This window comes from Leptosomus discolor, chromosome 11 (assembly GCF_034619465.1).
Source record: "Leptosomus discolor isolate bLepDis1 chromosome 11, bLepDis1.hap2, whole genome shotgun sequence".
Classification (NCBI taxonomy): domain Eukaryota; kingdom Metazoa; phylum Chordata; class Aves; order Leptosomiformes; family Leptosomidae; genus Leptosomus; species Leptosomus discolor.
In genome coordinates this window covers 18208820-18220408 of record NC_141401.1, presented here as the reverse complement: position 1 = coordinate 18220408, position 11589 = coordinate 18208820, and the positions used below count along the sequence as shown (strand labels likewise).

The 11589-nt window shown below is 47.5% G+C and overlaps 1 protein-coding gene across 1 annotated transcript; it reads right to left on the bottom strand.

The window, feature by feature from the left end:
- Positions 1-6965: 6965 nt before the first annotated feature.
- Positions 6966-11211, bottom strand: LOC147414724 (alpha-2,8-sialyltransferase 8E-like). Its single transcript, XM_086471338.1, has 6 exons — positions 11081-11211; positions 10451-10537; positions 8999-9143; positions 8737-8849; positions 8406-8492; positions 6966-7452 (listed from the first exon to the last, which is right to left on the bottom strand). Exons 1-6 carry the CDS (start codon positions 11209-11211, stop codon positions 6966-6968), a joined length of 1050 nt encoding a protein of 349 aa, XP_086327464.1.
- Between the last annotated feature and the right edge of the window lie 378 nt (positions 11212-11589).

The following is an 11589-nucleotide window of genomic DNA, read 5'->3' as shown; positions in this document are numbered from 1 at the left end:
GCAGGGCACTCCTGGAAGGGGGGCTTCCCCTGTCCCTCCTGGCCTCCCTTATCCCTTCCCATGGGGTCCCATTTCTCACCCAGGCAGCCCAGGTCCCACTGCTGGTGTAGGAAGCCCTCGTTAGTGTTGCTGTCACCAGATGATTTTTCATGGCTTGTGTGACTTTTGCGGCCTTTTATTGTGTCTCTATCTTACCTGCAGCAAATCAAAGGGGGCACAGCTGGGCCCTAGACCCAACTGTCCCATGTGAAAGGTGAGCTCCACAAATAACTGCCCTCTAACATCCTCCACACCTTTCCCCATGTCCCTATCCCCAAGCAATGACCTTCTCATGTATCACACAGCACTGTCTTGCTGACCTCAGCAACTCTTTCCTGCCACTGTAATGCTTCATCTCCCCAGGGGAGAAGGCCAGCTCAGAGAGCCCCTCAGCAAGTGCTGTCAGGCCTCTTCCCAGCTCCTGCTGTGGCCAGCGCTTCCCCCCTTTATCGGGGTCTGCCTCTTTCGAGGCCAGCGGCTCAACCTGGGAGGCTCACTCAGACATGCCTGTAGATCATCAATGCCAGCACCACTCCAACCACCAAGTTGGTGGCCAGGAAAGACCGTGGTGGGACTGAGGGAGAGAAAGACCCACTATCCCACTGGGAATCACTACATAGGGTTGGGCAAAGGACTACTAACACATGGACTGATTTCTGGCAAGGTCTGTCTAACAGCAGGTTTCTAAACACCTCCGTACTCCCCTCATCATTGTCTGACTGGAGAGTTTGTTTGCACCCAATGCTGCTCATCTTGGCAGCAAGATCTTTCCTCCCAAAGGATCAGAGGATACATCCCATGGCAAGGGGCATGTCCCAGTCATCGTCACTTTGCTGCTCCCTGGCCAGGTAGGTGCCTGGGAGTCATTGTGAAGCTGGGGTTGGTGTGAGGTACACACCACATCTGACAGCTGGGCACTGTTTGCTGGCCAACTTGAAATGCACTTTGTGGAGCTCCAAGAAAGCACTAAGATGTCATCTCATCCAAATCACAGCTTCTCCTTTGGTTCTGAAAAGCAAAAAACATAAGCCACCAGTGAGGGTGGGATGCAAATCCACATGCAGTGAGCAAGCACCACACAGAAGCAGTGCATCCCTTGCCCACACCACTGTGTTAAAAGCACAAACTGAGCATTCAGACCACAACTGGTTTTGGTATCATGACTCTTCCTAGCAGTACCTTTCCCCAGCAGTCCTGTTTCTAGAAACAGGTCCTTTCCCACTGATTTCTCCAGAGGGTGGAATTGTCGTGCGTGAGAACTGTTGCCTTTGTGTTAGTCTTAGAGGCAGTGGGAAAATGACAACTCGGAGAGGGGCCAAAAGGTTCAGAAATGGTTTTCCTTGAGCCCAAAAAGAGACTTCCATTGCCCTTATCTAACTCCCAGTCCACGTCTCCACTGAGGTGGCACTAGGGCAGCAGGGTCTTCTGGAAAATGGGACTGAAACCATAAAAAAACCGTACTTGAAGCTCTGCCTAGGGACAAACCACCACACAAAGGACCCACAGGTAGAAAATCCAGAGGGGGGAGAGGGGCTTCATCCAGCACAGCTGGGCTGACAGCTAAACCAGAGCGAGACAGGGTGAGAGCTGCCCTCCTGGGGGACATGACACCTCTGTTCCCCAGCCCTCCTGCCACCCACAGTTTTACAGAGCACTCCTGGCTGGGGAAGGTAGGTGATCACTCCCTCTTTCCACATTTCAGTTCCAGGCCAATAAATGAAATAATCTAGGTCCTTACTCTCTTAAAAGCTTATGTGGTTGCTGGGTTTGTTGCAAGTAATGGCATCTGAAAAGGAGGAAAAGCAACTTCCACTTGCAAAGGATGGGGAACCGGAATGCGGGGCCGGGGGGGGAGGAAGGTATGGGTCATAGTAGAATCTCCTGCTTGGCTCAGAGCTGCTCATAGCAGGACACAGTTATCCTGCTCAGGGGGTTGGCTCAGGGAAGGAGATGCCTATGTTTGGGGTGGGTGGGGATAGTCTGGCAAAGCGATGGCTGTGTAAAATCTCAAGGAAACGGCAGGGAGACAAAATAATAAACTCTGCTCCTGCCTAGACAGCTGATGGCAATGTGTGCATTGACACATCCAAGGTTCCTTGTTCTACTTCTTAACTACATGTTCTGATAACCAAAATAACGAGATACAAGCTGAAGAGATTTGACAGTCTGGTCATGCATGCTTTGGGGTATCAAACACGGAGAGAATAGTTAATGAATGCACTGTGGAAACTCAAGAACAAATGCCCTCTTACATGTAGTCTGCACCCTTCCACCTTGAAATAAACCCCTGGATGACAGCACTGCTGGTCCCACTCCTGTTTCAGAGGTAGCACAGGTGTAAGGCAGGGGTTCAGCCCACCTCCTGCATAATGTCCCATCCCCTTGACTGTCCTGTGAAGAATCTCATGCAGGGGTTTGCAGGAGGAATGCCTGCAGTTGCTCCCAAGTAACCGTGCAGCCACTTTTGTTCCTGCTCATCATTCCCGACCAGTCCGGTGCCTGTCTTCCACTTCAGCAAGCCACAGATGCCACAAATGTGTTGCTCTCCATCTTCACTGCTCATCCTCTGAGCCAAAAGGGGCCTCTCCAGAAAAGCCCACATCCTAGATGCCTGTAGCGTCACCAGCCTTGCAGCCACTGTCTCTGGGACCTGCTCACAAAAAGCCAGGCATTTTTTGCAGCTGAGTAAGCTGTGTTGCCCCAACCTCGGGATGGCAACTCAGAGACGAATGCTGAGCACATGGCAAAGAGAGTCCTTGCAGCCCAGCAGCGAGAACTACTGAGGGAGACCCTGTGCCACTAAGTAAAACTCTCAAATGATTGTACTAACATTACTATTATGAATTGGAAGCAGCATCTATAAAATGGAGGGACTGCAAGTCTAGAACCAGACAGAGCTGGGAGTTTGAAAGATGTCAGGTATAAGCAGAATGTTTCAGGACCCTGTTGCTGCTCTGTCTTTTGTCAATAACTAGCCGAGAGAGCTTTTCAGCATGCCATAAGATACAGCAATAATATCATAAAGATAGTATATACATGTATGCACTATGTGTATATGCAATAAAGTATAGAAATGTGTTATCAGTTCCTTAGAGAATCCCATGAGGGTCCAAAACTTAATGCAGTAATATTGGTGGGGACTGATAATTCTGAATGGTCCCTCTACCAATAATCCACTTTCTTGCTTCAAGCAAGGGGTTCCAACAGAGACTTGCAGAGGTCCCTTCTCACTGTGATGGGATTCTGTGTTTTTGTAACACCCTTCCCATGACTCATTCCCTCTGTTCCTCTGTGGTGGGTTGACTCTGGCTGGATGCCAGGTGCTCACCAAAGCTGCGCTATCACTCCCCTCCTCAGCTGGACAGGATAGAGTAAATATAACAATAGACTCATGTGTCAAGCTAAGGAGAGGGAAAAATCACTCAGCAATTACTGTCACAGGCAAAACAGACTAGACTTGGGGAAATTAATTTATTACCTATCAAATCAGAGAAGAGCAATGAGAAATAAAACCAAACCTTAAAAACACCTTCTCCCCACCCCTCCCTTCTTCCCAGGCTTAACTTTATTAGCAATTTCTCTACCTCCTTCCCCAGACAGTGCAGGGAAATGGGAAATGGGGGTTGCGGTCAGTTCATCACACATTATCTCCGCCGCTTCTTCCTCCTCAGGGGGAGGACTCCTTACACTCTTCCCCTTCTCCAACATGGGGGTCCCTCTCACAAGAGACATCCTCCATGAAATTCTCCGCTGTGAGTCCTTCCCACAGGCTGCAGTTATTCATGAACTGCACCAGCATAGGTCCCTTCCACAGGGTGCAGTTCCCCACAAACAGACTGCTCCAGCGTGGGTCCCCCGCAGGGTCACGAGTCCTGTCAGCAAACCTGCTCCAGCATGGGCTCATCTTTCCATGGGTCCACAGGTCCTGGCAGGAGCCTGCTCCAGCGTGGGCTTCCCACAGGGTCACAGCCTCCTTCAGGCATCCATCTGCTCCAGTGTGGGGTCCTGCATAGGGTGTAGGCAGACATCTACTCCACTATGGACTTCCACGAGCTGCAGGGGAACAGCCTGTCTCACCATGGTCTTCACCACGGGCTGCAGGGGAATCACTGCTTCGGTGCCTGTAGCACCTCCTGCCCCTGCTTCTTCACTGACCTGGGTGTTTAGAGAGTTCTTTGTCTCAGACGTTCTCACTCCCCTTTCTGGCTCCTACACAGTAACTTTTCCCCTTTCTTAAACACGTTATCACAAAGGCTCTGCCACCATCACTGATTGGCTCGGCTTTGGCCAGCAGCGGGTCTGTCTTTGAGCTGGCCAGTGTTGGCTCTATCAGACATAGCAGAAACTTCTAGCAGCTTCTCACAGAAGCCACCCCTGTAAACTCCTGCTACCAAAACTTTGACACGCAACCCCATTACACCCTCTCACAGGCATAAGAGTCAGGACACAATCAGGCCTGCTTTGGGTTTGCTCTATTATGACTATTTCTTTCAAGATCCATTTTTTGGTTGACTTTTACTGCGCACCAGGAGATGCTGCAGGCAGGATGCAGACAACAGATGTGCATACAGAAATTATTTCTTGGCTATTGCACTCACTGAGTGGCAAAAAGTAGTAAGGCTAAGCATTGATGTGCTCACTGCCCTAGTAAGACAACTGAAATCTTTTTCAGTCAGATGGAGAAAAGTCAGCCTCCAGCTCTCATGGAGAGATTCCCATTTTCTTTACCCTTTTCTCTTAGTATTTTATAGCTCTTCAAGCCAGTGGATTTTTCTCTGGCATCCTTGAGCTATTAATTGTTACCATCTCGAAAAGCTTACCTCTCTAGGTGCAGGACTTTGCATTTCCCGTGGCTGAATTTCGTAAGATTCCTCTCAGCTCATTTCTCCAGCCTGTTGAGGTCCCTCTGAATGGCAGCAGGGCCATGTGAACAGCAGCAAAACCACTCTGGTGTATCAACCAGTCCTTCCAGCTTTGTAACATCTGCAAACTTGCTCTGGCTGCACCCTGTCTGATCATGCAGATCATTCATGAAGGTGTTAAATAGTACTGGCCTCAGTATCAGGTACACAACTGCTGACTGGTGACTGATCTGCAGTTGGGCTTCATGCCACAGATCACATCATTGTAAGCCTGGCCATTCGGCCAGTTTGCCCTCCACCTCACTGTCTGCTGATCTAGCCTGTACTTCATCAGTTCATCAGTGAAGATGTTACAGGAGACAGTGCTGAAACCCTTCCTAAAGGCACAGTAAACAGTATCTACCTCACTCCCCTCATCCACCAAGGCAGTCACCTCCTTGCAGAAGGCTATCAACTGCATGAAGTATGATTTCCCCCTTTGTAAATCCACACTGGCTACTCCCTATAGAGGATTATATGCTAAAATATAACAACTGCCTAAATCAGCTGGCAGCCACCCATAGCGTAGGAGGGATTTGGTGTTCGTTGATGTGCTGGGGAAAGAGACGCTGCTCCATGTCATGGGCACTGACTGATACATGCAGCCAATCTTTCCAGCCTGTGATCCATATCTAGTCACAGGCCCAGGTGGCAATCCACTGGCTGATTGACTCTGAATTTCAAAGGCATGAATGAGCATTAACTGCATAGCTCTGACAAATATGCAGAACTTAATGCTTGCCCTGGTTTTAGCTAAAAAAGAGGTAATTCTGGTCAGTGATCTTACCTTTCAGTTAAGCCTCTTCTAAGTAACTGCACTTTCTGAAAAACAGCAGTATGTTTTTTCCAGATAGTGACTGCTTCTAGCAGTGATAATGCTTGATGTTTATAGTTTGTACCAAGGAATGGTATGCAGAAAGCCTCTTGCTTATACTTGCTCCTGTAAGCAACCAAGGTCACTGCTAAATTCTGCGTCCCATATTGAGGTGCCGGAAGTGGAAAAGGGTCAGATTGAAGTGAAAGGTCGCACCTGCAGGGAGGAGCAATCCGGACAGGTGACTCAAAACTGACCAACTAGGTATTCCATCACATACATGTCATATTCAGTATAAAGCTGAGGGATCACGAGGGTTAACTTCTTCTTCTTTGATGGCTGACATCCAAGGAGGACTGCATCCATTCTTCTGTCTGTGATCCCCATCCGTGCATTCCTGAATCCAACCCCTGCATCCCATGTGCTGCCGAGTCCAGCCTGGGACTGCCCCAGTGCCAGCCCTGCAGCGGTAGTGGTGACATATTGTAATCAGGGGGGTTCGGTTCAGTATTGGTTTTGTGTATATTTGTTATTATATTAAAAAATATGCTATTATTTTCTTATTAATATTATTTATCATTTCTTATTATTGTTATTGTTTCATTAAAGCTGTTTTAGTTTTCTTTTTCCAGTCCATAAGTTTTTCTCCCCTATTGTGTCTCCCTTCCCCTTCTGGGGAAAGGGGTCAATAGAGAGCATCTGTCATCCATTAGTGGCCAGCCTAGCCCTAACCCATGACAATGCTTTATGCCTAATACTGATAAGATAATTAAATAAAAGAATCAGTGAGATGAGTCTGATTAAAGCAAACAGAGATTAACAAAGAGTAATCAAAATGTGGCAAGCACTTAATGGTTTATTGCCAAGTGGTGTTAGAGAAATAAAAGCTTTTGAGATGGGGTACTTAAGTTCTGAAATGTGGGTGAGAAATTCTCACTGCTGGCAAGAAAGGAAGTTATTTACAAGCAATTTATTTGTGCATTAAGCACCAACAGATGACAATTAGTGGCTCCCATTTAGTTAACAAAATGATTTGATGCTACTTACTGGATGGTGACCCTCTACTGGAACAGTGTGGAAAAGAAAAGGAGGCATATTTTTCGTCCTCAGAGTCTCTAGGTTTGCATCTATGTCTGTTTGTTCCTATCAGAAGATCCCACAATGGATGATAACCGTGGATAATATCCAGCAGAAACCATGTTCTTTAGACCCTATTTTGCTTTATCTTTGATTTGACCATAGCACTGTCCCAGGTGCAGCTGCAGCACACCGTGGAAGTGCATATCCACATAATAACTGAACTCTTTGGGCATGATGTGCATTCTCTGGTTGGGAAGCACATTGTCATAGTAATGATGGGGCAGGGAATGGCCATCTGGATGCAAAGAGAAGGGCCAGAATCCATAGAGTGTAATGTGGTGGCACAACTGCAGAGCAGCATTCACTAGCATGAAACCTGAGGAGAGGCGATGGGTATGAAAACCATGATCATGCCAGTACTTGCTTAGAGCACTCAGGTACTGAGGGTGGAAGAAGAAGACATGTGACTGGGAGGCAGAGTCCTGTAAGCCATAGAGTGCTCGGTAGGAAACCTCACTATTGCCAGGGTAGGAGAAAGCTGGGATGAGGAACCAAGTCTTTCCGTAGGAAGCTGCTGCCTTCACAAATGGCAGGCGCCAACGATTCAGCCCATGAAACCTGTGAGGCGAGATGTGGGACCATCACCTTCTGACAACACCATCCTCATTCCCTCCTGCCCTTCACATGCTACTCTACCCTGAAGCAGTGAAATACCAGTCCTACTCTTCACCTCCGTTTTACTCTTCTCTGCACCTTGTGGGTGATCTGAGTTCAAGATTCTCAGGTGCAGCTAACACAGGCCAGAGGAACTGTTTGAAAATATCCAGGAGGTTTGCTAGTGACTAGTTGGTTAAAAGGCTGGGAAGATGTCTTCAAATTTAAAACCTTAGTGGCCCCACCACTCACGAATCATGGAGAATGATGTCCCATAACAGTGGAGCAGAGGGCTGGGAAAGTATTCATGCCATCTGCCTTTAGACATCTACTACACAGACTCTACATTTGAGCTAATTGTCTAAATGTCCTTAATAGTCAGTGGAGGGAAACAAGTACAGCTGGATCACAACAGCTCTTATTTTAGATGTCTGCTATAGGACGAGGACTACCTATTTTCTCCACTGAACATAAAGAGCATTTACACGTCTAGGATCAGAATGAGATGAAATACTTCCCATCAGAACTCCTTACAGCAGCAGTACAGAACACAGCTGAGCCTCTCTGCCCATCTTGATATCACCCTTGAGAGGATCAGCTCACTGCAAAGACTGGAAATGCTATTAATCTCTAGTGGTAAGCTAAAACAGTCAACAGCAACCAAGTCTTGAACAAACTCTGCCCCAAACAACTCCAAGACTTGCAGTATTCTCCTTATACCTCTGCACAGAGGGGAGCATCTCATGGCAGTAGATTCCATTAGCTTAGTTTGGATGGGTCTTGCGTGGTAGCAAAGAACTGTCTGTTTTCTGGGACCCAGAGCACAGGCAAAAGAGACGGCCTCTTCAAGAACACATTATATGGGTGAGAAGAAAGTTAGGAGTCCTTTCCTCCATTTTCATTTCCACAGCTATTACCTTTTGTGAAGGATACTAGGATTCACTGTGACAATGCTTGACTTTGTGCCCACATCTTCAGGGAAGTCCACAGAAGGCAGATTAAACCTGATTGAGGTGATAAGCAAAGGAAGTCTATGAGAAATAATGCTCCGTGATATCCTGAGCACTTACCCATCCCTCTGTGGCACTACCCAGTTCAGGTACACCCCACCATTTCCCCAGCCCCTCACCTTCAACCCCACTCAGAACATTTCCCTTGTCTCCATCTTCTCTACCTTCACCCTATTCCCATGAAGGCCCCCTCCTGCTGGTCTCCTACATCTCTCCTGGGCAGACTGGCAGCAATTACCTGATTACAAACTGGTGCCCATCAATTTTAGAGCCACAGCTACTGTTCCTGAGGATTCCCCCATTTCCCACTACTGCACAGGTTTTGTAGAGAGGGTCCTGAAAGGGTGATTTCTATAAAGAACAACATAGAGAAATTCATTCACCCTTAGAGAATTACAGTAAAGACCTACCACAGATCCTCTGACTGAACACATTCCAGGGTGTACGAGAGAAAAGCATACAAACTGTGCGTCGTATTCCCCATTGAAGAGCACTCCTACCTCTGGTAAGATCTCCAGCAAGCCACTGCTGACTTTCAAGCTCTTTGAGCGATATCCGTCATAGACAATGTTGGACCCCAGTGGTGAGTTGACTTGCGTCACAGCCAGCCAGGCTGAGGCATTGCAGCAGCGCCCTAGTTCTGCCCTTTAAGGAGGAGAGAGTGGAAGACAGTGAGTCTAGGGATGGGTTGAATGGGGACTGTAACAGACTAACAGAGAGGGATGAGAATGAGAAGAGATGATACATTAGAAGCAGAAGTAAAGGGTTAGATGAGCAAGTATCACAGTGTAAAGGGAAAGTGAGCTTGGGAAAGCACAGGGAACACAAAGAAGGCATTATGTCAAGTTAAAACATCCTTCATCATGCACTCTCTGTTCATTCATCTCCACACATCCTTCATTTTCTTCTTCCTCATCCACACATATTTCCAGACATTTTCTATCTGTTCTCCACTCTTTAGCCTAGCCATTACTCCAAAGCCCTTCCTGCTTGCTTAAGCCTCAGCTTCACCTCCAACCCATGTGTGCCTTGTAAGCTCAACAATATGCGAGATCAAAAGCCAGTGTAAGGGATGCAGCAGGGCAATGCGAACAGGTGTTATGCGAGGATGGTGGGTGTGCCTGCATGTCCCACCCTCACAATATGACCTGGAGAACAACATCTCTTTAGATATGAGTGTAAACACTCTGTGTGAGGATCAATCCAATAAAAAAACCTGGGCAGACATTCACCCAAAACTCATCATGTGAAGGAGGAAGATGACCAAGAGACTCTTGGAATAAAGGAGTCACCTGAAACAAAGTATGAAATGAACATGAACATTTTTCATGAGGGGTGAATGACTATGGAGTAGAAAGAGCAGCAGTCAAAACTTGATCCAACCCTGCCAGAAGTTGCCCCACCAGCATCACAGCCTCTGCCAAGGCCAGGCAGAGCAACCTCCCTATCAGATGCTGTGCAGAGTCTGCATCCAGCCAGTGGGCTGTAAGTACTGGATGCGGCCAGCAGAGACCCACAGCATGGGTGATGGGCGTATGTGGATTCATGAGCTGCTTCTTCACAGGCTTGTGGATCAGCAAGTTGTAGATTGCAAGAGCAAAGGGAGTTCCCACAAAGCTAGAGCACACACACACATCCTATAAGGGGGACCGTGTGTATGTAACTGTGTCAGTGTATGTGGCTCTGCGTGTAATTAGAACTTCTTGGGCTTATTTGTAGAAAGGTGTTTAGATATTTGTAGTTGCGTATTGACATTTTGTAAGTGTCTGACATTTTGTAAGTGTCTCTCATTTTGGTTTATCTACTTTGTTATTGATACTTGATCCTGAGTGTCTAGTTCATGCGTTGTGGGTTAAGCATGTGTCATCAATAAATTAATAAACCACTTTGGTCATGATTTTATTGAAAGTAGGTGAACTGAGTAGTTTTTCCCTGTGACTGGTGGGCATCACCTGTACTGGGCCAAGGCAGTAGCATTGAACTTCCATCGGCAGCTCTGCATTAGCTTCGCATGTCTCAGGCTCCAGACCTCATTCACCCTAGGGCAGAAAGAGCTTGTAAGCAACATAAATGCGCTCACAAAGACTTACTGCAAACAAATGACTCACTGTTGCACCCCTTCATACTCCCTGGACCTTCATTGAGGCCACCAGGTGACCCAGTTTATTCCATTGCCTGTCTGCCACTGTACAGCACACTTGTGGGCATGACTCTCACTTCTGAGGTTGTGTTACGTTGCTCAACAGTCCTTGACATGCTTCTGCTTCTGGAACATTGATGTCAGGTCTGTGAAAAAAAACCCAGTGTGTTAAAATGAGCCAGAATACCATGTCCTCACACAGATTTCCTCCGTCACCCCACCCCAGGAAACCCCGTACTCCCAGTGTCTCCCCTTGACCATCTCACGGCCCTGCCTGCAACCACTTGCACACTGAGATATCCACCTGAAACTAGCATCCTTGCATCCTTTCCCTACACTATCTCCACTCCTACCCTGGAGGCCTCCTGGAGCAACTCCCTGTGTTCCCACTTCCTTTCCAGGACTGAGAGGACACAGTTCCTACACCCTGTCTCTCACTCACCTGTCATTCAACACCAGAAAGCACAGGGAGACAAGTGAGATTGCAGCTACAGCCAGTAACATGACCCATAGCTTCTGCATCTTCAGCAGTCCTGGCTTCACATTCTCCTCCCTGCTGATGCTATTCGGCATTTTGGAGAACACCTGAGAGAGCAGAAGAAATGAGGAAAGTCCATACCTGAGCTGGTCAGTGTAAACACCTAGCCCAGGGCTTCTTTGTCACTGGCCCTCATTGAAAGTTTGCCTTAACTCTCTGCAAAACAACATCCAACACAAGTGATAGTAGGAACTCATTTGTCTCAGGCTGCGCTGAAGCATGTCATGGGGTTGTCAGTGGATCCCACTGGACCCTGTTGGAAGACATCATGGGCTAATACCAATCTGTGGTATTTTCTTTCCTCTAAAGCTGTCCTCAGGTATTCCAGGGCAATGATTCCACTGATATTCTTCCACAGCCTTGGCTCCACTCCCTGACATCATCTCATCTCTCTAGCAGTTATCTAAAAATGT

What these genes read in the sequence shown, in the direction of transcription:
- LOC147414724 (XM_086471338.1), bottom strand. Translation starts at nt 11,211, where the DNA reads ATGCCGAATAGCATCAGCAGGGAGGAGAATGTGAAGCCAGGACTGCTG. An exon ending in ACTGCCTTGGCCCAGTACAG is followed by an intron (nt 9,144 to 10,450) that starts GTGATGCCCACC and finishes TCCTCCTTAAAG; the next exon opens with GGCAGAACTAGGGCGCTGCT. An exon ending in CCTAGTATCCTTCACAAAAG is followed by an intron (nt 7,453 to 8,405) that starts GTAATAGCTGTG and finishes CTCGCCTCACAG; the next exon opens with GTTTCATGGGCTGAATCGTT.